Below are 23,778 nucleotides of genomic sequence, written 5' to 3' on the forward strand. Positions count from 1 at the left end.
CCGTCCGTTCCGTCTGATAGGTTCTGTAGTTTCTGAAAAATATGGAAAACTACGGAAGAGCCGAGCGGCTATCTACCGGCCGAGAGCGTGGCCCGACACGCTCTCGGCCGGTTTTTAAATATTATGTTGTTTTAATTGCATGGAGCACAGGAAGGTCCACATCTATGTATTAGTTTTTGTAAGGAAATACAACTCTACGCTACACCTACTCGCTTTAGTTGACTGTTGACACACTGAGACAGTGGATGCGCCAGAGTATAAAAGAGTGATTACCATCTTTTGTCAAAGATCTTGTTGAGACGAATCAAACCAACCCAAACACGAAGTGGTTTCAAAACCTGGTCGTGGAATACTCTTGACTACCTTCCAGCTTCATCATTAGATCCTGGGTACCATTTCTTGTCAAAGATCTTGTTGAGACGAAGAAACGAGCCCAAACACAGAAGAGTTTCAAGACCTGGTTGTTGAATACTCTTGACTACCTTCCGGCTTCACCATCAGATCCTGGGTATCATCTCTTGTCAAAGATCTTGTTGAGACGAACCAAACGAGCCCAAACACGGAGTGGTTTCAAGACCTGGTTGATGAATTCTCTTGACTACCTTCCAGCTTCATCATCAGATCCTGGGTACCATCTCTTGTCAAAGATCTTGTTGAGACGAACCAAACGAGCCCAAACACGGAGTGGTTTCAAGACCTGGTTGATGAATTCTGTTGACTACCTTCCGGCTTCATCATCAGATCCTGGGTACCATCACCTCTTGTCAAAGATCTTGTTGAGGCAAATCAAACGAGCCCAAACACGAAATGGTTTCAAGACCTGGTTGATGAGAACTCATGGCTACCTTCCGGCTTCATCATCAGATCCTGGGTACCATCACCTCTTGTCAAAGATCTTGTTGAGGCAAATCAAACGAGCCCAAACACGAAATGGTTTCAAGACCTGGTTGATGAGAACTCATGACTACCATCTGACTTCATCATCAGATCCTGAGTACCATCTATTGTCAAAGATTTTGTTGAGACGAGTCAGTAACCTAAAATTATATTCAATAATAAATAATACTTACTAAAAATATTAGTCAAGTTAATTAGTTAGTTACCAAAGTCGTCAACCCAAGGATCAAAGTTTTCGGTCGCAGTATACATGCAACAGTACAGCCAAACACGCACACAAGTGCGGTTTTGGACACGGCGGGTGCCGCACACAATGACAAAATAACTTCGCGATCGTCGAGCCGCGTGCGGAGCGGACTAACATACGTCCTGCCTCTACAAGCTCTGCCGCGGTACTGACATCGCAAGCGCGCGTAACCGGTAATAAGGAGGCATTTTTAAAAAATCGTCAAAAATATTAAATTGCAATTAATAGAAAACTTTTGCATAAAATCTGTTTGAGTAAGCGTTGCAGATTATTTTTATATTAAAACTATGACTCTTTAAACTACTAGATCGATTTCTGTAAAACATAGCTCAAACCACCGAAATAAAGCTCCCTTTGCGTAAGCGTAAAAGAAGTGGCATCTAAATCGTCTCGGTCGAGAGCTACAATGCCATAGATTACATTGGCGTCTTTTAACACCCTTCTCAACAGAAAGGTAAACGACCTCATGGGTCATCTAAGTATCAAAAGAATTCCGAAAACCTATGTAGAGGTAGATTGCTTTATACTTACTTTCAGAGCAGTCCTTGCCGGTGTGTCCCTCGGTGCACTCGCAGAGATACGTGTCCCAGAGATCTCGGCATACACCGTCGTTGTGGCAGGGCCCGTTGTCGCAGTGGGACCGTTTTTGTGAACAACCGGCGATGGTGCCGTTGTCTGATACGAAACTGTAACATTGGCAAAATATTCAAAATCAAACAAATACTTAGGTAAAAGTAAAGAAGTTTTTTACTTTGAATAAATTTCATTTCCACGACTGTTACGAGTACATTTCTGTAAGTTTGAGATACTCCACTTTTAATATGCTTGACGGAAGTTAAGATGCTGACAGCTCTAACCTTTAATCAGTGCAAATCCGTAATCTCTTTACCTGTTGAGGTCGATAAATCGATGATCAATGTGGAAATCAGAGATGCATCCGACGAAGTCCTTGTTCTTCACTTGGAAACTGCTGGGAATGTTCGGCAGCCCGCCAACTTGAGCGGCCCAGTTAAATCCAGGAATCTATAAGAACAAAATATTGACATGAGTATAACATGAGTATTACACTCCTGTCAAAAACGCAAACAGTCTACCTGCCTAATTTCACTCATACAAGCATAGTATGTACGCGTTCACCTACACGAGCTTAGACTGTGTGCTAGGAACGCGCCTCTTTCATATATTTGATCGCCAGTGTCCGAGGTGTGGTTGTGGTATATTGTTCCAAGCATATTTCGAGAATAGAAGGCCCATTTTATCTAAATTTCAGCAGGTTCGGAAATTTGATATAATTTTGGAAAATGTTCAGATGTGTACGAGACTTAAGACAAGACCACCATGATTGGTGATCCGATAATAACACAGTACGAAGTCATTTAATTTACATATACAGGGTTTTTATATTTTAATGTGTACAGCCCATACCGACGGCTTAGGCCGAAAGTACCTACACTATTTATCATAGAAATATGATCATAGGTCTTATGCCTTCCTTTTACTCCAACGTGACGAAAAAGGAAGGCATGTTGCCTATGATCATATTTCTATTGATAAACATATGATAGTGGACTAGCGGCCTTAGGATGAGATGGCAGATGTTCGTAATCATACCTATGGCACGTTTCCGTAGGAATGTCACAGCGAGGAGGTAGTATTTTGGTGGTCTGGTTGGCGCACGCGTATTTGATGTCGAAGTCTGCGGCACCAGCCAGGGACAAGTCCTTATCGCAGTCGTCCAGTATTAGAGTTGCCGTCTGTTGAAAATAGAAATTAATAAGTGATTATATGTATTTGTATTTGTCTTAAGCAGCCATAGGTAGTTGTTATTGTTACTCAACTTGCAGCCCACTGGTATTTTTAAGTGCCAGCTGCGTGCGTAGCCGAATCGCCCAAAAAAGCCCAAACGCTCACGAAACGAAACGGTCGCAGATATCTATCTCTATCGCTCTTGCGTATTGGCGCGACAGAGCCGGACTACCTTTCGCGGCGCTTCGTTTTCGTTTCGCGTCGTAGAAATTGCCATTCGGCTACGGGCCTGGTCTGGTTGTAAATACATACATACATACATACATAACGATCACGCCTGTATCCCAGGGGTAGGCAGAGCACATGAACTACTCAAGTTTCAGTGCTGGTTGAAATACAATCGAATTAATCTAATTGTCAGTCGCCGGGGTACGCTCGCTTGCCTTGCGCAGCGACTTTCGTGTGCCCTATTCAGACTTATTAATAATGCAATTTATATTTATACTATTTTAGAAATAATTTAGTGTCTGTTTGCGGTTTCATCATCATCCTCCTCGCTTTATCCCGGCACTTGCCACGGTTCATATGTCCGCTTTGAATGCATTAATTTGACAAAGCAAAATGCTACAGCCACAATGTCGCTAACTGTACTCACCCCGTTGAATCCCACATCCTCAGTCACGGTCACATCAGCCGAGAGCGAACGTGAAGCGTACACCCACCCCGCCAGCGCGACCTCCCCCGCCACAGTCGTAATGTCGCTCACTGTACTCACCCTATTGAAGTAGTCCACCTCGACAGTGTGCCACATGCCATCGGCCACCTCTCCGGCCACGGTCACCTCTGTCTTCCCTCCGCCGAGAGCGAACGTGAAGCGTACACCCGCCCCGCCAGCGCGACCTCCACCGCCACAGTCGTAATGTCGCTCACTGTACTCACCCTATTGAAGTAGTCCACCTCGACAGTGTGCCACATGCCATCGGCAACCTCTCCGGCCACGGTCACTTCTGTCTTCCCTCCGCCGAGAGCGAACGTGAAGCGTACACCCGCCCCGCCAGCGCGACCTCCACCGCCACAGTCGTAATGTCGCTCACTGTACTCACCCTATTGAAGTAGTCCACCTCGACAGTGTGCCACATGCCATCGGCAACCTCTCCGGCCACGGTCACCTCTGTCTTCCCTCCGCCGAGAGCGAACGTGAAGCGTACACCCGCCCCGCCAGCGCGACCTCCACCGCCACAGTCGTAATGTCGCTCACTGTACTCACCCTATTGAAGTAGTCCACCTCGACAGTGTGCCACATGCCATCGGCAACCTCTCCGGCCACGGTCACCTCTGTCTTCCCTCCGCCGAGAGCGAACGTGAAGCGTACACCCGCCCCGCCAGCGCGACCTCCACCGCCACAGTCGTAATGTCGCTCACTGTACTCACCCTATTGAAGTAGTCCACCTCGACAGTGTGCCACATGCCATCGGCAACCTCTCCGGCCACGGTCACCTCTGTCTTCCCTCCGCCGAGAGCGAACGTGTAAGCGTACACCCGCCCTCGCCAGCGCGACCTCCACCGCCACAGTCGTAATGTCGCTCACTGTACTCACCCTATTGAAGTAGTCCACCTCGACAGTGTGCCACATGCCATCGGCCACCTCTCCGGCCACGGTCACCTCTGTCTTCCCTCCGCCGAGAGCGAACGTGAAGCGTACACCCGCCCCGCCAGCGCGACCTCCACCGCCACAGTCGTAATGTCGCTCACTGTACTCACCCTATTGAAGTAGTCCACCTCGACAGTGTGCCACATGCCATCGGCCACCTCTCCGGCCACGGTCACTTCTGTCTTCCCTCCGCCGAGAGCGAACGTGAAGCGTACACCCGCCCCGCCAGCGCGACCTCCACCGCCACAGTCGTAATGTCGCTCACTGTACTCACCCTATTGAAGTAGTCCACCTCGACAGTGTGCCACATGCCATCGGCCACCTCTCCGGCCACGGTCACTTCTGTCTTCCCTCCGCCGAGAGCGAACGTGAAGCGTACACCCACCCCGCCAGCGCGACCTCCACCGCCACAGTCGTAATGTCGCTCACTGTACTCACCCTATTGAAGTAGTCTACCTCGACAGTGTGCCACATGCCATCGGCCACCTCTCCGGCCACGGTCACCTCTGTGCTGTCTTCCCTCCGCCGAGAGCGAACGTGAAGCGTACACCCGCCCCGCCAGCGCGACCTCCACCGCCACAGTCGTAATGTCGCTCACTGTACTCACCCTATTGAAGTAGTCTACCTCGACAGTGTGCCACATGCCATCGGCCACCTCTCCGGCCACGGTCACCTCTGTCTTCCCTCCGCCGAGAGCGAACGTGAAGCGTACACCCGCCCCGCCAGCGCGACCCGCGCCGCTATTGATAAGCTCGAGGGCGACGAAGTCGTGTCGCTCGTTGTATCGACCGTTGTAAAGAAGTAAGCCAGATGTGCCTTGCGTTGCGAATCTGGAAGAGATGAGCGGTTAATGTTTGTCTAAGATATACTCAAAATTAATCATAAGAGTCTAGTGGCCGTGGCCGTATCATGATTCATGGTCGTGTTTTCGTTATTAGTCATATCATGCGTCACTTTCCACTTTGAGACTTATTAGAACGTGACAGACATATAATAACCATTAAGGCGAGATTTACTTGTATCTTTATATGAATAAACTGACAAAGCGGCTTTATAGCAATCGACAAAGTGGGACGTTTTCCCGTGCACACTCACATATGGTGACAAATGATACCGACGACCGGTCTGGCTCAGTCGGTAGTGACCCTGCCTGCTAAGCCGCGGTCCTGGGTTCGAATCCCGGTAAGGGCATTTATTTGTGTGACGAGCACAGATATTTGTTCCAGTCATTAACGTTTTCTATGTATATAAGTATTTGTATATTATTCCGTTGTCCGAGTACCCCCAATAAAAGCCTTCTTGGGCTTACCGTGGGGCTCAGTCAATCTGTGTAAGAATGTCTATTTAACATTTACTTATTTATAAACAGCCGTCTCTCTTAGCCATTCAAGAAATAAAGACAATCAGACTAAGTGTCCTGTCCTACTCGTATCACTTACTTCAGTTTCAAATGCACTCGATGCCGCCTCTTCAGCCCAGGGAACGTCAAGAACGAAGATTGCGGGAAGCTCCGAGCCCTCAGTTCGCACATGGCAGTCGTGTAAGCTGCGTCGATAGTGCAGCCCTGGCAGAGGATTCCGCCTTCCCGCTTGGGCACACATTGCGAGCCGCCGCGGCAGACGGTGCCGTCACCGTTTAGGTCGCAGGAGGCTTTGGTTAGGATCGTCTCGCAGTTCACACCTGTACAATATTTAAGTGTTTTTTAACATTTTTTTACGACCATGGTTCGTATTTTTCCGGAATCTTTCGTATTTGTCATGCTAGTTCAGCCAATGTCAGTACGTCTTGTACTGAGACTGACTGAAATAGCATGACACGTTCTTACGTTTCCGTAACAAGACGAAGGCAAATCTCTTCGCACTACATCTGTATCTTAGTTTGTGACTTAGCTCTCATCATAATCTTTGCCGTTCTCAATTAGACCACATTTTATAAAGAAGTTTCTGGGACCTTCAAGATTTATATTTCTTTAGTTTGATATTGTATTCTGAGGAGTTAGAGGTAAATGAGTAGGAGGTGTAGGAGGTAGGGCATAGCGAATGATATTCCGCTTTGTGTGGTAGGGCACAGCACAGCGGATATCATCTCGCTCGAATCTAGAGCAGAGCCCAACTGGGGGAGCACCTCCGCCTTACAGAAGACCGCAGCCAAATAGCACTAGACCCTACTCATAGTGTTGTGTTCCTGCCGGTGAGTAATGCTGCCAGAGCTCAACGAGGGTGCGGTATGCTGATGACGGGAGGACTTATGGAACTAATTTGTTCCATCTATTGTCCTTTGAGTCGTCGGCAACCCGAACCCTCCTTAGAACTTGTACACTCCTTTTTGCTGTGTGCTTAACACAGCAAAAGGGAATGTACAAGTTTCTAATGGGGTGGCGACGCGCATGTGACACTCTTTGAGTTCCAGGCATCCAGGTTACGATGACAGCTTTCCATCAGGCGAGCCGTATGCTTGTTTGCCACCAACGTAGAAAAAAATGTTTTGCTAGATCAGTATCGCGTCTGCGGGGCCCAGGTGGTGCTATGAAAAATATTAGTTGAAAGCCTTCTACCAGAAAGTTAAGATTCATAAATAACAATTAATGGAAACTTACCAGTAAAACCAGGAGCGCAGACACAAGTGTATCCACCCTCGCGACGAATGCATGTTCCGTTGTTGGTACACGGCGACGAGTAGCACAAGTCCACCTCCGTGTCGCACATGTAATGTTCCCGGGACCCTGTAAATAATGAGGGTTCTAAATGGTTGGCACTTTCAACTGATATTTTAAACTATGTAAATGTTCACCAGGAATAAAGAAATAAATTTTGAAAAAAAAAACCCTTACTGTGGACCGATTTCCGTCAAACATGGCTAAGAAAAATCCCGACTAATTCAGCTTCTAACCAAAAAAAAATCAAAATCGGTTCATCCGTTCGGGAGCTACGATGTCACAGACAGACAGGCCCATCAAACTTATAACAGTCCGTCGTTTTTGCGTCGGGGGTTAAAAATAAGCCGGGTTATTCTAGAATCGGTGAGAGGTGGCACTTGCACAACTTACTCTTCCTTGAACGAACGCACATTGATGGTTACATGGAACCGGTGTGACCTGACTTGCTTTTAATATAAATGTGGCACTTGAGACTCACCTGTGAACCCCTGCGGGCACTGGCACGTGAACGTGGTGACGGGGTAGATGGGCCGGAACAGCACCGAGTCGCTTGCGATGAACCCAGACGCGTTGCCAAACTTGAGCACCGTCAGGCACTCTTCGTAGTTCAGGCACGGCTCGTGGACGCATACGTTGTCGTCGAATGGCAGAACCTGAATAAAAAAAAATACATAGAATTCTTAAAGATAATTAAAAAAAATATATTCATAAATGCATAAATATGACTAACATAACACGAAAGGAGAACAGACTTTATGAAGCGCCACAAAAACGCTTGGTGAGTCCCGTATAGGTGGAGGAACAATGTTCCAGCACTTCGTGGCAGAATATTTATAACTGTAACGTAACAAAGTGGTAGGACTCTCGTTTCTCTCTGAGGACTATAAAGAGAGATAATCGAATAACTATAAAACGATAATAAAGAGTACTATCGTAAAGTATGGCCACTCCCGCTCCCCGCTGAAAATGCCGCCCACCCGCTCTCGGTTGCCTCACAGTCGTCACCGCCTGTCAAAAACGCGACCATATCATATCTCACTCATACAAGCATGGTACGCGTTCACCTACACGAGCTTAGACTGTGTGCGTAGGAACGCACCGTTTTCATATATTTGATCGCCACAGTCCGAGGTGTGTTTCAAAGGGAAACTTACTTGTACAGTGGCGAGCCTGGCGAGCGTGGCTCGGTGCAGGTAGACGCGCTCGCGCAGGTGTGTGGGCGAGTAGTGCGCGCTGTGCCCGTCTATACCGAGCTCGGCTTGCGGCCGCCGCGCTGAGAACGACACGTTCAGGATGTTGCCGTGCACGTCCGTGTCGTCCTGAGGAATGGAAATAAAGAGATAACACCTTCGCTGCGGCAATTAACATATCTTGTAAACCATAACAGGGATGACGACTACATTAGAAAAATGGCATTCTGTTTAGTCCGTTAGTTAGATCGTTCAAAAATACTGAACACATATTTTTAGTTTTTTTTAATTAATGAAAAAATAGTAAAAATACAAAGATATAGAGCATCAAAGTTCCGGAGTCCGCTTATGACGCCACTTCTATGTAAAAAATGTACCTAGGCGTGACGTCACGCGAAAATACAACGCAATGTACCGTCGTCATTTTTCGTTTACGAGAAAAAAGAAAAAATATGTGTCCAAAATTTTTTGATGATCTAACTGACGGACTAAAATTTTTTTTTAGTCGTCTCGCCTATTCGTAATAGGTCTTTAGGTCCCCCTACCGCATTGAATGTGTTAAGGATTAGTTTGAAGCGTTTTTCACTCAACACCCAGATAACGCACTGCGTTGGTTTCTTTCGTGAGTGTGAAGCGTGTAAGCTTCAAAATATTTTTTTTTTTTAATAAACGAAATACTAAATTGTTATGACAATTTCTGAATTGATTAGTTAAAATGTGTGTCGTCTCTTTCTCACAAATACATAAGTCAACATGACGAAAAGGGACAAACACTTTTTAACTAATCAGTTCAGTAACTTTTTATGAATAAGGGGGTACGCCTTTAGAGGTATGTAGCTCCATGTATGCACTTTATGTTTTATTAAAGAATAAAAAGAAGCTTATGTTTACAATATCTTACCTGTATACTGAAGATATAGATGTTCTCCTTAGGGCAAGGTATGATAGCAGCCAGGCCGTCTATGAAGAAGCCCAACAATGGCGACAGGAATCGTTCGGCCGTCATGTCGTTGAGACGGATTGTGATCGAGTTGAATAGCATCTCTTCGGTGACTAGCCGGACGGAGAGTTGCATCATTGCTTTTATTTCGTTGACGCCATCTAAGAAATAAGTTAATGTCCACTGTATTTCGCGGCATGTTTGTACCAGTGGCGGGGCGTGAAAATTTTCGTTGGTAAAGCCGGAGGGGTTTTTGGAATCTGTTTTGTATGGGCTTCTACAGATTCTAGAGAATTTGAGGGAACCCGTTGGGAATCGAGTTGTATCGACACTCCGCCACTGGTTTGTACAGATGTAGTGCGACAAGATTTGCCTTCGTATTATTGCGGAAACGTACGAACGTGTCATGCTATTTCAATCAAAGACATATGTAACTCCGTATAGACAGCTACAGTCTAAGGAAAAAACGTACCTCAGAACCATATAAAAATAGGTACGGTGGCCTAGATGGCGTTACACCTTTGGGGGACGCTCGGCTAGATGGCACAAATAGGTATTAATATTTGACATTCTAAAACATATCAAGCTAAGAATATGGGTCCAGTTGTTTTATCAACCACATTTGATTACAGACAGCAACTCATCGTCACAAGATGTACAGTTTGACTGATGTCTTTCCGGAAAGATGGAACTTCCCACTACAATAATGTTGAACGAACGCTTTTAACGAATGACAGACGGTTTGATGCAAAACATTTATTCGCCAGGCAAACAAAATACATATCAACAAGACAGAAAGTCTTGACTTTCCTTTGCTGACTGACTGACTGACTGTCAGTTGCGGGACTTCGGACCGTCAACATCAGCTCCTGAGGATGCCTCGTAGAGAGGCGAAACACGTGTCGAGTTTTGTATTTTTGGTGGTGGGTTGTTATATTTATTTGCGTATTTATTTTTATTTTTGCGGTGGGAGGGTGGGAAAATTAATTGCATGTAAAAAATACGCAAGTAATTATAACAGGTTAGCACTGATTGACTTGCACGTTATCTATTCGCGGATTAGCAAAGGAAAGTTCTAGTTTACGATTAACATGGATTTCCGCAAAGTAACGCCTGATTCCATCGATTAAGAGCCGGTTGCATCAAACCGTCTGTCACCGTCAAATCGTGATGAAGTTCCACGACGTCTGATACGTGACGATGATGTGTCTGTCAAAGGTGGTTGATGCAACTGGCCTCATCTCAGCGTGTTGCTGGTGACTTCCGGCGCTGATCTTCCGATGAGACCGAATTATTCTTATTTTTATCTGTATCGGACCGTTTCGATTTTTTTTTTTGATATTTTTATTTTGAAAGACGCTAGAGCCAATTAAACATTTCAAACATTTCCAAAAACGGCATTTTTCATTATGGCGCAAAAAAGGAGTGATACTCAAGATTGGTAACAATTAGCCATAAAAACTAAACGGTCCGACACAGATTATTTCATTGTTATTCAGATTCTCAAATTTCGTTCAGATTGATTAAGTTTTGAAGGAGGAAACAGTCGAGAGCGGAACCTAGATTTTAAAGATTTTTTCATAATTTTTCTCGATAAATCTAGTTAATAACACTAGTATATTAAACTAGAATTACCAAATTGAAAGGGGGGCTCCTTTCCATTTAATATTAATATATTGATATTATCGTTCGCAGACGTTTCTGCATGATAAAAAAAATATTGGTTTCTTACATCAAGGCTAAAAGAGAAACGTACCCGTTACAGATATCTCCATAGTTGCCAGTTTTGGCACGTTGGTGTTGAGTTGAGGCGACAGCGTCATGGAGCCAGTGGTTTCATTTAACAGTACCAGGTTTGCGTTGTTCCCAGATAGTATACGGTATTGGAGCTGTAACAAAAAAAACTTTTGTTAGTTAGGTTACGCTTAGGTTACTTAGGTAGCGTTAGGTTATTTTATTTGTGCGGGCATTTGATTCTAAATATGCCTCTTGTAGTGAAATATAAACCCTTTGGTAAATTTCATACAAATAAAGTCGACACCCTGCTAAACTAACTTGCAAAACAGAAATCCGTAGTCTCAAACCTTGTCCGTAACATCAGCATCGTACGCCGGCAATTTCTCTTCCGAACGGTCCCCTTCATCATAGGCGCGTTATCGTTCACATCCGTAACCAGTACCTATCTCTACTCTGACGTCATTCCACAGCGGCGAACTACTGCTGAACTCTTATAAGTACCTTAGATACAGAATTTTTGACCTACCTTATCTGTGACGTCAGCGTCATACGCCGGCACTCTTCCAAACGGCCCCACAGGGAAGCAGTCCTTATAGTTATTGAATATAATCTGGAAGTCCTTCATCATTGGCGCGTTGTCGTTCACATCCGTGACCAGTATCTCCACTCTGACGTCATTCCACAGCGGCGGGCTGGCCGCTCGGATGATGAGCTCGTACTTCTTGCGCGGACTCTCGTAGTCAAATCCACCATTGTGACTAGTTCCGCTTTGTCAGAGCCTTGACGGGTTTCGAGGGAGAAACTGCTGGAGTCGTCGCCACCTGGAAATATCCGTTGTTGAAAACTCTTTAACCTCACAACTCTCAGTTGAGCCATCGCGTTATCAAAGCAAATTTCATAGTAAGTTTTGACTTCTCAGCGGCAACCTACACTCAGGCGACGCACGTCGTAAGACGCGGAACGGACGTCAGTGTCGCGCCGCCGAGTGTAATTTAAAACGTCTCTTCAGTACATTTTATACAGGAAGGACGTAAGACTCGCCTCAAGCGACGCGCCCTGAGTGTGGGTTGCCGCTCAGAGTTTAAGTTTATTCCTGCTGGGCGACTTTGGTTGTACAAAAAATCATAAAAGCTGTTCAATATAAAGTGAACCGTGAATTGCTGAATATCGATTTGTTCGACTGTAATTTCGGTCATTTCTACAACCGAAAACAATATTGTCTGGTTGAGGTTGGCAGATTAAATCGTCGGAAGCGATAGTAGGTACTTGGGTAATAGGGTCAAATCAAATGAAGCAGGGAACATACAAAATGAATAGTATAATAATAGTGTGTGTGTGGATTGAGTGAGCACCTTCCGAAAAAAAAAAAAAATATGCTGATCATTTAGTAAAAGTTCTAAAACAATTGTAAAACGAATCTCTGAATTTGTAAAAAGATAAATCAAAAGATACAGCCATTAACATGTGCTCACTCAGTTCTCACAAACTACCAACGAAAACAGTGAATATATTCATTTAACATATAATATTTATATACTAACATTTAGTAAAAAATAGGCCAACCTACCTCTATAAATATTAGATCACCTAGTGACGTATTAAATTTTTTACAAATAGTTTCTTATGCTCACTCAATCCACACACTTTTGAAAAGCCGAATTTTGATGAAAAACATAAGATTTAGACCGCTATTATATGTGTATAGTTTAGTAAAAGTGAAATGGGAATTTGTAAAATACAAAACGAACCACTAACGTGTCAGGTTTTTTTATAATAAATTTTTGTAAGTGCTCACTCAGTCCACACGTTTTGAGAAAGTTAGAAATGTAAATATCTTACGATTTGTAGCACCTAAGACACTCGAAAGTACTTCAACATTTAGTAAAAATTTTTACTAAATATCCACCATCTAATATTTTATATTCGTTGTCTGGTTTTAAAGATATTCAGACATAACTTTTCTCATACAAATGTATCAAGTAGGGTGACCACACTATGTCGGCTCCTGATTTTCCCCACCTTCCCATTGTCATATTGAGATTGGGGAGTTTCGTTCGTTCAATTTTGATAATATTAAACTAATACCATATTAATTATCCATCTGCAAACTGTTTTTAGGTTATGTTCTTGGCCTAGTGATGATGTGTATTGTGTAATTTTTATCGACGTCAGGATAATAACCATATCGACATGCATGCATTAAAAAGGACATGAATGATAATTGGTAAGAAACAAAGAATATAATACTTCACTAGTAAGAAACCAGAACCTGGTAATCTAATCGCGCTAACAGATGAGCGTACCGGATTTGTAAGTGGGAGCGAGAAATAGTTATTCTTTTCTCACTCCCACTTACAAATCCGGTAAACTATTATCAAAATTGAACGAAACTCCCCAATCTCAATATGACAATGGGAAGGTGGGGAAAATCAGGAGCCGACATAGTGTGGACACCCTACTTGATACATTTGTATGAGAAAAGTTATGTCTGAATATCTTTAAAACCAGACAACGAATATAAAATATTAGATGGTGGATATTTAGTAAAAATTTTTACTAAATGTTGAAGTACTTTCGAGTGTCTTAGGTGCTACAAATCGTAAGATATTTACATTTTTAACTTTCTCAAAACGTGTGGACTGAGTGAGCACTTACAAAAATTTATTATAAAAAAACCTGACACGTTAGTGGTTCGTTTTGTATTTTACAAATTCCCATTTCACTTTTACTAAACTATACACATATAATAGCGGTCTAAATCTTATGTTTTTCATCAAAATTCGGCTTTTCAAAAGTGTGTGGATTGAGTGAGCATAAGAAACTATTTGTAAAAAATTTAATACGTCACTAGGTGATCTAATATTTATAGAGGTAGGTTGGCCTATTTTTTACTAAATGTTAGTATATAAATATTATATGTTAAATGAATATATTCACTGTTTTCGTTGGTAGTTTGTGAGAACTGAGTGAGCACATGTTAATGGCTGTATCTTTTGATTTATCTTTTTACAAATTCAGAGATTCGTTTTACAATTGTTTTAGAACTTTTACTAAATGATCAGCATATTTTATTTTATTTTCGGAAGGTGCTCACTCAATCCACACACACACTAATAATAAATAGTGGCGTCCTGTTACCTTTAATAGAATAATGCACGACAGCATTAGGTCCTTCATCAGGGTCGCGCGCATAGATCTCGCCCACCGTAGTCCCAATAGGACTATTCTCTGGCACATAGAACGTCAGGCAGTCGCTCTCAAAGACGGGCGGTGAGTCGTTAATATCTTCAACCTTTATGTGGACAATAACCTGCAAGGAAAGGAAAACATGGTTTCGATTTCTTAAAAACTCACACAAAAAAACAGAAAAAAACAAATAGGTACTACAATAATCCCAGGAACAAGTTCTTAAAAGTGCTGAAAGGTGTAGCATGGGTTCCTTTGGGTTCTACTAAATACAGAAAATGTCCCTCTAAGAACAAATTAAATCATTTTTATAGAAAATATTTTAATTTGTATTTTAAGTAGTCATACTACTATTATCAATACTATATACATATTATAAATGGGAAAGTGTGTGTGTCTGTTTGTTTGTCCGTCTTTCACGGCAAAACGGAGTGACGAATTGACGTGATTTTTTTAAGCGGACATAGGCTACTTTTCGTCTCTTTCTAACGCGAGCGAAGCCGCAGGCAAAAGCTAGTACTACATAAACATGAAATAAATGCATATACAAAGAAATAGTGACCAAGGCCTGGCCTCCAAGTGTCCCGAGCTGGAATCACTATTTCTTTGCATATGACATTTATTTCATGTTTACAGAAGATGTCTTTTTCAAACGAGCATTCGGATCTGGCTCTGCGTACGTAGTATCGCATTAGTTTAGTACTGTTGCGCATAATATTACAATGAGATAATTATTGTATCTGCAGTGTATTGCTAACGCTAACGTAACGTTCGCATATCGTCTTTTGCTGCTAATTGGGTTACTAAAGTACAACTATTGTAAGCAAAGTGTTACGATCGATACATACCGTAGAGCTTTGCGGCGGTGTGCCGCCATCTATCGCCAGCGCCTTGAGATCGTAAGTAGCCACCGACTCTCTATCCAAAGCCTTATTCGTTCGAATGACCCCCGAGGCGGGGTCGACCACGAACGAGCCTTCCTCCCTGTCCTTAGGGTCCAGTTCGTAATGCACGCGCCCGTTCAAACCGACGTCCGCGTCTGTTGCTGCTACCTGGGTTACTGAAGTGCCTGGAATAAGTGTCTAATGTATTAAGAATTCCTTATACCAACTAAACTAAGAGAGCGAATGAATTGATTCCTTGACATTTATGATGTGAACTGTGTTTCATGTTCCGTAAAGTCATGGGGCATACAACGAACACAATGTAAAAAAAATTAGAAGGTGTTTCTAAGTATACCATAAGTTTCAATGTTTAACCTTAGCGGCAAACTTGTAGACAACTTAATAATAAGTTGTCTACAAGTTTAAAATGGTTAAAAAACATCAAAACAGGAGGATGAAGTTTCTAACTTGAAAGCCATATGATCTTGGTCAAATTTCAGGAAAGATTGGTCGTTTGGAGGATTCTCAAGAAACGCGGTCGAAGTTGTACAACAGTTTTTCATAAGTTAACGGAGGACGCTGGTTCGATTCCAGCTTGGAACACTTGCAGGCCTTGGTCACTTTTTCTTTGTATATGACATTAATTTCATGTTTAAGTTAAAACTGTTTTTAATTTTGTACGTACCAACTAAGGCGTCTTCCATGATGCTGGCAGTGTAAAGTTGTTGCTTGAATATCGGTTCATTATCGTTGACATCCACGACGGATATCTCTATGTCCGTTGTGTCCGACAGGGACGGCACGCCTCCGTCACGCGCTGTTACTGTGAGAAGGTATCCTGAAATAAAATAAAAAAGTTACGTAATTGCCCAAAAACATATAATCGATACTTGTATATTTTAAATCTTTGTCTCTACCTATTTAACACTCCCGAAATTTAAAACTATTACTGTGAGCGTAGCACAATAGTTACATAAACTTTATCGCATCACCTCGCATCATCACCTAATTGTTAATCTAAACGGTAACACATAGTGCAAGTGCATGTCTATCAATCGTAATGTATACGCTCGCGCATATACTGGTAGCAAAATATCCCAACACATAGTGCGAAGTCTGTCACACTTTAATGTACGTGCAGCAGCAGAAGTCTCGGGCAAAACGAACTTGACACGAACTATTTTTAAGACAATAAGAGCGTGTATCAATAGTGGCATCCCTGTCCCTCTTGCGTATCTTCACACTAACCGCTCATAGTTTCTCTGTCCAACAAGTTGTTGGTGGTGATGGCTCCGGTTTGCGAGTTGATGACGAACTCCTGGTCGTGGTGCGCCACGGCCTCGTTGGAGATCTCGGAGCTCAGGCTGTACGACACCTGCGCGTTGACGCCCACGTCACTGTCCGTCGCAGATACGACTAGCACTGTGGTGCCGATCGGGGCGTCTTCGAATACCTGCGGAAAAATAATGTGATATTAGAAACCATTTTGAGTTTTTTGACATTCGATCTTGAACACTACATTGAACTAAATCTTGAATTCTAACTATTTTGGGCTACATTTTGATAGCTGTAGGAGAAAAACCTACCAATATAAAGTGCATTCTGAAAAACTGCCACAATTATTAGCATCAGTGATGTTGATATGGACCATCTCTGCTTCCGATAGATGACGGTTAAGACTTTATTATCTTCGGTGCGTTGCGACCGTCGACCGTTCTAAAAGCTATAGGAGAAAAACTAAACAAAACAATATCCTTACCGAGGCGGTGTACGGTGCATTCTCAAACACAGGCGCGTAGTTATTCGCATCAGTGATATTGATATGGACCATGGCAGTGTCTGATCTGCCGCCATTGTCCGTAGCAGTAACTGTAAGGACGTATCTTCGTTCTTGTTTGAAGTCTAACGGTTGAGCTACGGTGATGAGGCCGCGTCCGTTTTGAGAGGTTATGGCGAAGCGGCCGCGAGTGTTGCCGCCGGTGATTTCGTAGTGCAGCCTGTAAATAAAATTATGATGTAGAATAATATTGTATATTGCTTGATACAGCGAAGAAGTCGACTGTTATTACATTTAAAGATACATTTGAAATTGCAAGTAAAATACTAGATACTGTGCGGCAATCACTGGACAAGTGGACATTGACATGTCGTGGAACCAGAAAGATGTCGCAAACCTTTCAAGTTAGACCAACTTTACTTTACCTATTGTCTTCATCAGCGTCCGTAGCAGTAACAGTAACTACTAGCGTGGCGTTCCTGGTGGTTCGTCTTCCGCTAACTGCACGTCATACTGGGCTGGTGAGAACACTGGGTCGTTGTCGTTAACATCTTGGACAACTACGACAACTGACGCAGTAGCGGAGCGTGGTGGAGTGCCGCCGTCAGTCGCTGTTACCTAAAACAATCGAATATTTTTATACAAATGTGTGTAATGGAATAAAGGCTTTCATGGAGATTGACTAGGTGGTAATTTATAACAATGTGCATGCAAATACAATGTATTTTGTTACTGAATAAATAAAATGAATGAATAAAGTTGGTGTCTGTAATTTGTACGTTTTCGGACAATTCTTTTCCTTATGTAGTGTAGTCGTGACGTAGCTTGTTTATCATTGTAAAGGCTTGACCTAAATGAACCATAATTAATATCTATGTTAAAACAATACTTAAAGGTCAGCCTAAATGTCACGCACGTAGGCATCAACTATATAAGCCTAACCATCTGTAGTGTAGTGTGTGGTGTATTTTTTCGCACTTTCCTATGTCCATTGGTGTAATCACAGCCAGAACGTAGGTGGATGGTGATGGGTATCTCGGCACGGCCGAATTGTTGGCCTATTCAGACGTAGCGTCCACTTGAACAGCGGTAGGTAAAAGTGTTACTTGTAGTACGTTTACCAAACCAGCAGGCGGGTCCGAATTCTTCTTCTATTAGTAAGTACGTCAATAACACCTTTATTGAACAACAAGTTACTTACTTGCAACTGGTACTTGGATTGCACCTCATTGTCTAACAAGCTGTTGGCGTATACCCAGCCAGACCGCGAGTCTACGGCGAATATTGTGATAGGTATTTCAGCGCGGCCAAATTTCTTGTCGATCAGTGTGTTATACGTAACTTTTTGAGTTCATTATATGTATAGGCTACTTGCCTCCTAGTCAAATCAGCTTCTTTTTAAGAACTGTCAAAACGATTATGAACGATTTGCTAATATGGAATTTATATGAAATCGAATTGAGTGACGTCATGGTCAACTCACTACTTTATATATATAGAAATTGGATTTGAAAATAACTTCTGTCCATGGTTTTCTTATACTTATCTGATGCTTTATTTCGTGCTTGGTATAAAATATTTTATTTTAACTACAGTCTAGTTCCCTATTATGGTTGCCCGTTGTTCAACCATTATAGGGAACTAGACTGTAGTGTTACTTACTTGCAGCTGGTACTTGGATTGCACCTCCCTGTCTAACAAGCCAATGGTGTACACCCAGCCAGACCGCGGGTCTATGGTGATAGGTATCTCAGCGCGGCCAAATTTCTTGTCGATCAGTGTGTTCTACGTAACTTTTTGAGTTCACACCGTTATATTATGGTTGAACAACGGGGTGCGAGTGTTACTTACTTGCAGCTGGTACTTGGATTGCACCTCCCTGTCTAACAAGCCGTTGGTGTACACCCAGCCAGAGCGAGGGTCTATGGTGATAGGTATCTCAGCGCGGCCGAACTCTTTGTCGATCAAAGTGTACGTCAGTTCCGAATTAACGCCTTCGTCTGCGTCGTACGCTTGAACCTGCAATTAATATTTATTATTAAAGATTTCCACTTACTACAAATAGTACCTACAAATTTGAATACTAATAGGTACGAATTACTCCAGATAACTAAAAAGTTCGATTAATTTAGCAACAAACTACAAATAATTTTCAATTTCTTATTCTTAAAGTTCTAATAGATCACTAATAGAATAATGACTAACGTGAAATAATTGAAACTATATTTAGACCGAACCTTATAATTGTTATGTTATAAGGCGCAAATGTTCGAAAAAAAAACCGGCTAAGAGCGTGTCGGGCCACGCTCAGTGTGGGGTTCCGTAGTTTTCCGTATTTTTCTCAAAAATGGACTAGCGACAAGTTCGAACACTTTATTTATACGAGTACTTGTTAGGCCACCTGCGGCTGATCAAGTTCAAAAGATAATTTCCAGGAGCCTTGAAAGTACGCTCAGGGCGACCACCTGCATATTTATAAATGTTACTCGTACTTTCACCACGCTGTGGAATACCATGATTTTTTGGGTACCGCATATTTTTTAACAATATGGTTCAAAAGTTAGAAGGGGCTTTTTGGCTGCCTCGAGAAAAACGCCATTAATATTATCAAAAAACGATCTTTGTAAACCCTTATTCATTTTTAAATACCTATCCAACAACATATATCACACGTTGGGGTTGAAATGAAAAAAATATCATCCCCCACTTTACATTTTACTACGCCATAACTGTACCGTGGGCTGGGAGACGATACCCCACCCACCTTATTCTCCAGGGGGCACCCTAATAAAACATTTTTTTGAAACCATTTTTTATTTTCAATGCACTTTGTTGGCGTGATTGATATACATATTGGTACCAAATTTCAGCTTTCTAGTGCTTACGGTTACTGAGATTATCCGCGGACGGACGGACGGACGGACGGACGGAAAACGGACGGACGGACGGACGGACAGACAGACATGGCGAAACTATAAGGGTTCCTAGTTGACTACGGAACCTTAAAAAAGGAATGTAACATATCTTTACTTGAAACATGATTATGTTATTTATCGTATCACACAAATACTTAAATAAAATTCCATTGAAATTGGAACATTAATTTCCCGCCATTTGATTCCAGTGCTTTTTGTATTATACTTTTTTAATGAAATCGGCGTTGCAAATGGCACCCATTAATCGCGTTGGCCAGTTTTAACGTTTAAATTGGTTGCCAAAGAGGTTCGGGCTTAATTAACTTACTTTAGTTTTTTGCCACAAAAATAAAAGTATTTTCCTTATTTACACAGCATTAACCTAAATTACACAATAATTGTAATTGAGGAAAATACGATAATTGCAACCTTTTTAAAGTAATCATTTCCACGTGTAACATGTTTGATATATTTTCGTTATCATAAGAGAAACAGATATTTTTCAACAGAATTCAATACTTAATTACTTACGATTTATAAAATTGTCGTCACCTTAAACTTATTCGACATAATTTAAGAAAAAATGATATTTGGCTGTAGCCGGGTACGTCTGTTGACGTCTTTGGCGGAAAGTGCGATGCTGTAGGCGGAACGTGCGATGCTGTAGCCGGAAGGAACGTCCTCGAAATATTATTCAAACCGTATATTTTTAAATTATCGCCATCTTATACCTATTTATAATTAAGGAAGATTGATATTTGGCTGTAGCCGCTAACGCCAGTTGACTTCTTTGGCAATCAGCGTTAAAGTTACAGCGGTTGGACGTACCCTAACGATGCTGTAGCCGGATGGAACGTTCTCGCTGACAGACTCTTGAAAGAGCGAGGTGTAGAATCGAGGCGAGTTGTCGTTCACATCTTTGACGTTCACGAGCAGCTGCGTCGTGTTTGATCGGGAAGGGCTACCGCCATCTGAAATGTAATACTTTATTTAAATCTATGCTTTAATCATTGGCGAAGGCAGCAAAATACTGTAAGTAAATAGATTAATGCTATAGTATAGCGGCGTATTCGACATTAGAGTGCAATTTTAGAGCTCTATGCAGACTCCTATAGATAAGTATTGAAGCTGTTTGTTGGACAAATGAAATTTAAAAAGCCAAGAACCTTATGCCCTGATGACCAGACGGTAGTTCCTCAACTGTTCATAGTCCAGGGGCTTGACTAGCGACACGATTCCACTCAGACTGTCGATGGAGAACTGCATCTGTGTGTTACCTCCATGCCTCCGATGATGTAGCGACTCCCTGCGTTACAAGACTAGTCTAGGGTTTTGTATGGTCATACCTTGAGCCCTGATGACCAGACGGTAGTTCCTCAACTGCTCATAGTCCAGAGGCTTGACAAGTGACACATCTCCGCTCAGACTGTCTATGGAGAACTGCATTTGTGTGTTGCCTCCGATGATGGCGTAGCGAATCGCTGCGTTTGAACCCGCGTCCGCGTCAGTTGCTCTGAAAATACGCAGAATGTTTAAGAAACATTCCGTGCACTGAAGTAATAGGTATCTATCTATTTATAGGAAATCTAGTCGCATGTGTACCTACTCCGTATTTCTTATAACTACAGGTAAACACTAGCCCCCTTATTCATAATCGTTCAATAAAGTTATCAACCCGATAAAGTTCGTTTGTCCCTTTCTATCATACCAATACGTCGGAAAGGGACAAACAAACTTTATCGGCGTGATAACTTTAGTGAACGCTTATGAATAAGGGGTAAGGTTTTAATACTTTTGGTTGAAAACTAGCAGACTGATTTTGGATAGCGTTTTCTCTTGTCTCTTTTTAAGTTCATGTACACTTAAATCATTTACTTGTATAAAAAATCTGAATTCAACTGAAAAGTCACATTCGAGAATTATATATTTATGAGTATAAGCTTTATTTACAGCATAAATATACATCAAATGCGGCTCTCGTAGATTCTAATCATACAGGGATAATGGGCGCCGCAAATAAAACAAAACCCACGTATGAGTAAATAACAATTTACAGGCACGAAACTAAATTGCGGGAGCCTCGACGGGCGGTCTAACTACGTAGTGGAACAAAAGCGTTATAATAAAATATATTGTGAACTTATAATCGTTTATACCTAAGCTGTTCTGAAATTACAAATGGTTTTCCATTTAAAAGCACGAAACTCGAAATTGCTCTGCGTGCCACGGGCAGGTAAAACTTTTAGGTAGGTACCTAGTAGCCAGGGTACGTAGCCAAATGCACAAACGCTTGCGATAATATCGTTATTGTAGCTAGCTATCTTTATCGCTCTTCCGTATTGGCGCGACAGAGCCAGATTGCATTTCGATCGGTGTCTAACGTCGACGAATGCCATTTCGGCTAGGCCGAAAGTACTAGTTTTTTGATTTCTGATTTGTTTCGTAGTTAATGTAATTAAATAACCTCGATAAGGGATCAACGTAATAAACTTCAGTTCAATTGAGCTCTTTACGAGAGGTACCTCATAAACCGGTAATTTTATTACGACTTTATGAGGGCCACGAGTATGATCATGATTCATGTATTTTAGTATCCTGCCTCGTCAGCTAAAGTAAGCTACTTAAAAGCCTGGATTATATTAAATCATTGAGGTGTATATTCATTTTGAAATTTTAAATTTTATGGGTCAATAAAATAAAATTAGGTTTATTAATTTTATATAGTTTAATAAGCGGTATTGGTTAATAAGTATGTGTTAAACGAAGGTAAACGAGAGCCACGTGGATATTTTGGATTGCGTAGCGTAATCTAGGATGTTCATTATAAAAGTACTCGTATGTGTTACATTTTGTCATTCATTTCCTTCCAAAATGATTTGTAAGTTCTTGACAAGTGTCATTTTACCAAGGCCTCTCTCCACGCGTCTCTATAGGAAGATGTGGGAGAGTTCTCTCACTGACAAATTAACATAATCTCTCTCTCAAGGTACGTTGACGAACCGTGATGGCGGTACTAGAAGGTATTAAAGCACGCCGCTCAAAATACGTTAGATAAACTGTTCATGCAAGAAGACATTTAGTAAAAACATATCTATAGCATAAGACATCACTGCGTATAATGCGTAGGTATACCATGTTTCTTGTTTCGACATAAATACCTAGTTAATCTTATACAGCTCGTGTGAATGATGAAAGCTTTTAGCGAGTCAAACAACCTCGGTATTTTTGAAACTAATCAACAATCTTAGAGTCTGTGCGGATGGAGAGGTTTATAATGTAAGGGAACCTTATATTACATTACTTACGTCTGTTTAACTACTTTTTTCTTTTTCCGACTACAAAATAAAGTTGAACTCACTTGATCCTCGCGATAACCGGGTTGTCGCTGACATTGATGTCCTCATCCACGGTGACAGTGTAAGTCTTCTCACTGAACTGCGGGTAGTTGTCGTTATCGTCCAGCACGTTCACGTGCACTGTCGCACTGGAAAGAAAAATAAAAACGGTGCATCTATGGCAAAATAATAGTATTTTATGCAACTGGTGGTTAAAAGAGGTCAAAAAAGGCGAGTGGCGTGGGTAACAATTTGAGGCGGAGCCGAAAATTGTTAATAAAGACGCCACGAGCATTTTTTGACTCAGTTAAACACCGTTGCATACAATACTTTTTCTACGACCAAGCACTTACTTTGAAAGAAAATTATAAATTCAATAAATACCTACTTTCAGTCATCTTAGTTATCTAGTGGACCACCTACCATTTCGAATATGCAGTTTGAGTACAAACATGAAAATAAAACTGTCTATGGTACATGGTTCTTTGAAGCCTGGCCACTAAGACGAATCGAGTCGAGTTGAATCGAGTTCTCATACATTTGAATGCGATTCGACGCGTCGCCAATGATCGCAGCAGAAAACGAAAGAGTCTCGACTCTGCGAATGCCAGGCTTTA

At 42.1% G+C, this 23,778-nt stretch overlaps 1 protein-coding gene across 1 annotated transcript in view; it reads right to left on the bottom strand.

Annotated features, from left to right (window-relative positions):
- Positions 1 to 23,778, bottom strand: part of LOC125226081 (protocadherin-like wing polarity protein stan) — a 74,232-nt gene that overhangs the window by 37,065 nt on the left and 13,389 nt on the right. The window contains 24 exon segments of the mRNA XM_048129932.1: positions 1,676 to 1,830; positions 2,034 to 2,145; positions 2,148 to 2,167; positions 2,756 to 2,898; positions 5,149 to 5,371; positions 5,981 to 6,221; positions 7,138 to 7,263; positions 7,676 to 7,850; positions 8,352 to 8,516; positions 9,289 to 9,488; positions 11,084 to 11,216; positions 11,591 to 11,808; positions 11,811 to 11,885; positions 14,203 to 14,374; positions 15,099 to 15,319; positions 15,820 to 15,972; positions 16,383 to 16,587; positions 16,894 to 17,131; positions 17,337 to 17,377; positions 17,380 to 17,529; positions 18,763 to 18,930; positions 20,655 to 20,797; positions 21,173 to 21,339; positions 23,185 to 23,310. Of these exon segments, the coding sequence (XP_047985889.1) occupies positions 1,676 to 1,830; positions 2,034 to 2,145; positions 2,148 to 2,167; positions 2,756 to 2,898; positions 5,149 to 5,371; positions 5,981 to 6,221; positions 7,138 to 7,263; positions 7,676 to 7,850; positions 8,352 to 8,516; positions 9,289 to 9,488; positions 11,084 to 11,216; positions 11,591 to 11,808; positions 11,811 to 11,885; positions 14,203 to 14,374; positions 15,099 to 15,319; positions 15,820 to 15,972; positions 16,383 to 16,587; positions 16,894 to 17,131; positions 17,337 to 17,377; positions 17,380 to 17,529; positions 18,763 to 18,930; positions 20,655 to 20,797; positions 21,173 to 21,339; positions 23,185 to 23,310 (3,770 nt within the window).

This window comes from Leguminivora glycinivorella, chromosome 5 (genome assembly GCF_023078275.1).
Source record: "Leguminivora glycinivorella isolate SPB_JAAS2020 chromosome 5, LegGlyc_1.1, whole genome shotgun sequence".
In the NCBI taxonomy this organism is placed as follows: Eukaryota; Metazoa; Arthropoda; class Insecta; order Lepidoptera; family Tortricidae; genus Leguminivora; species Leguminivora glycinivorella.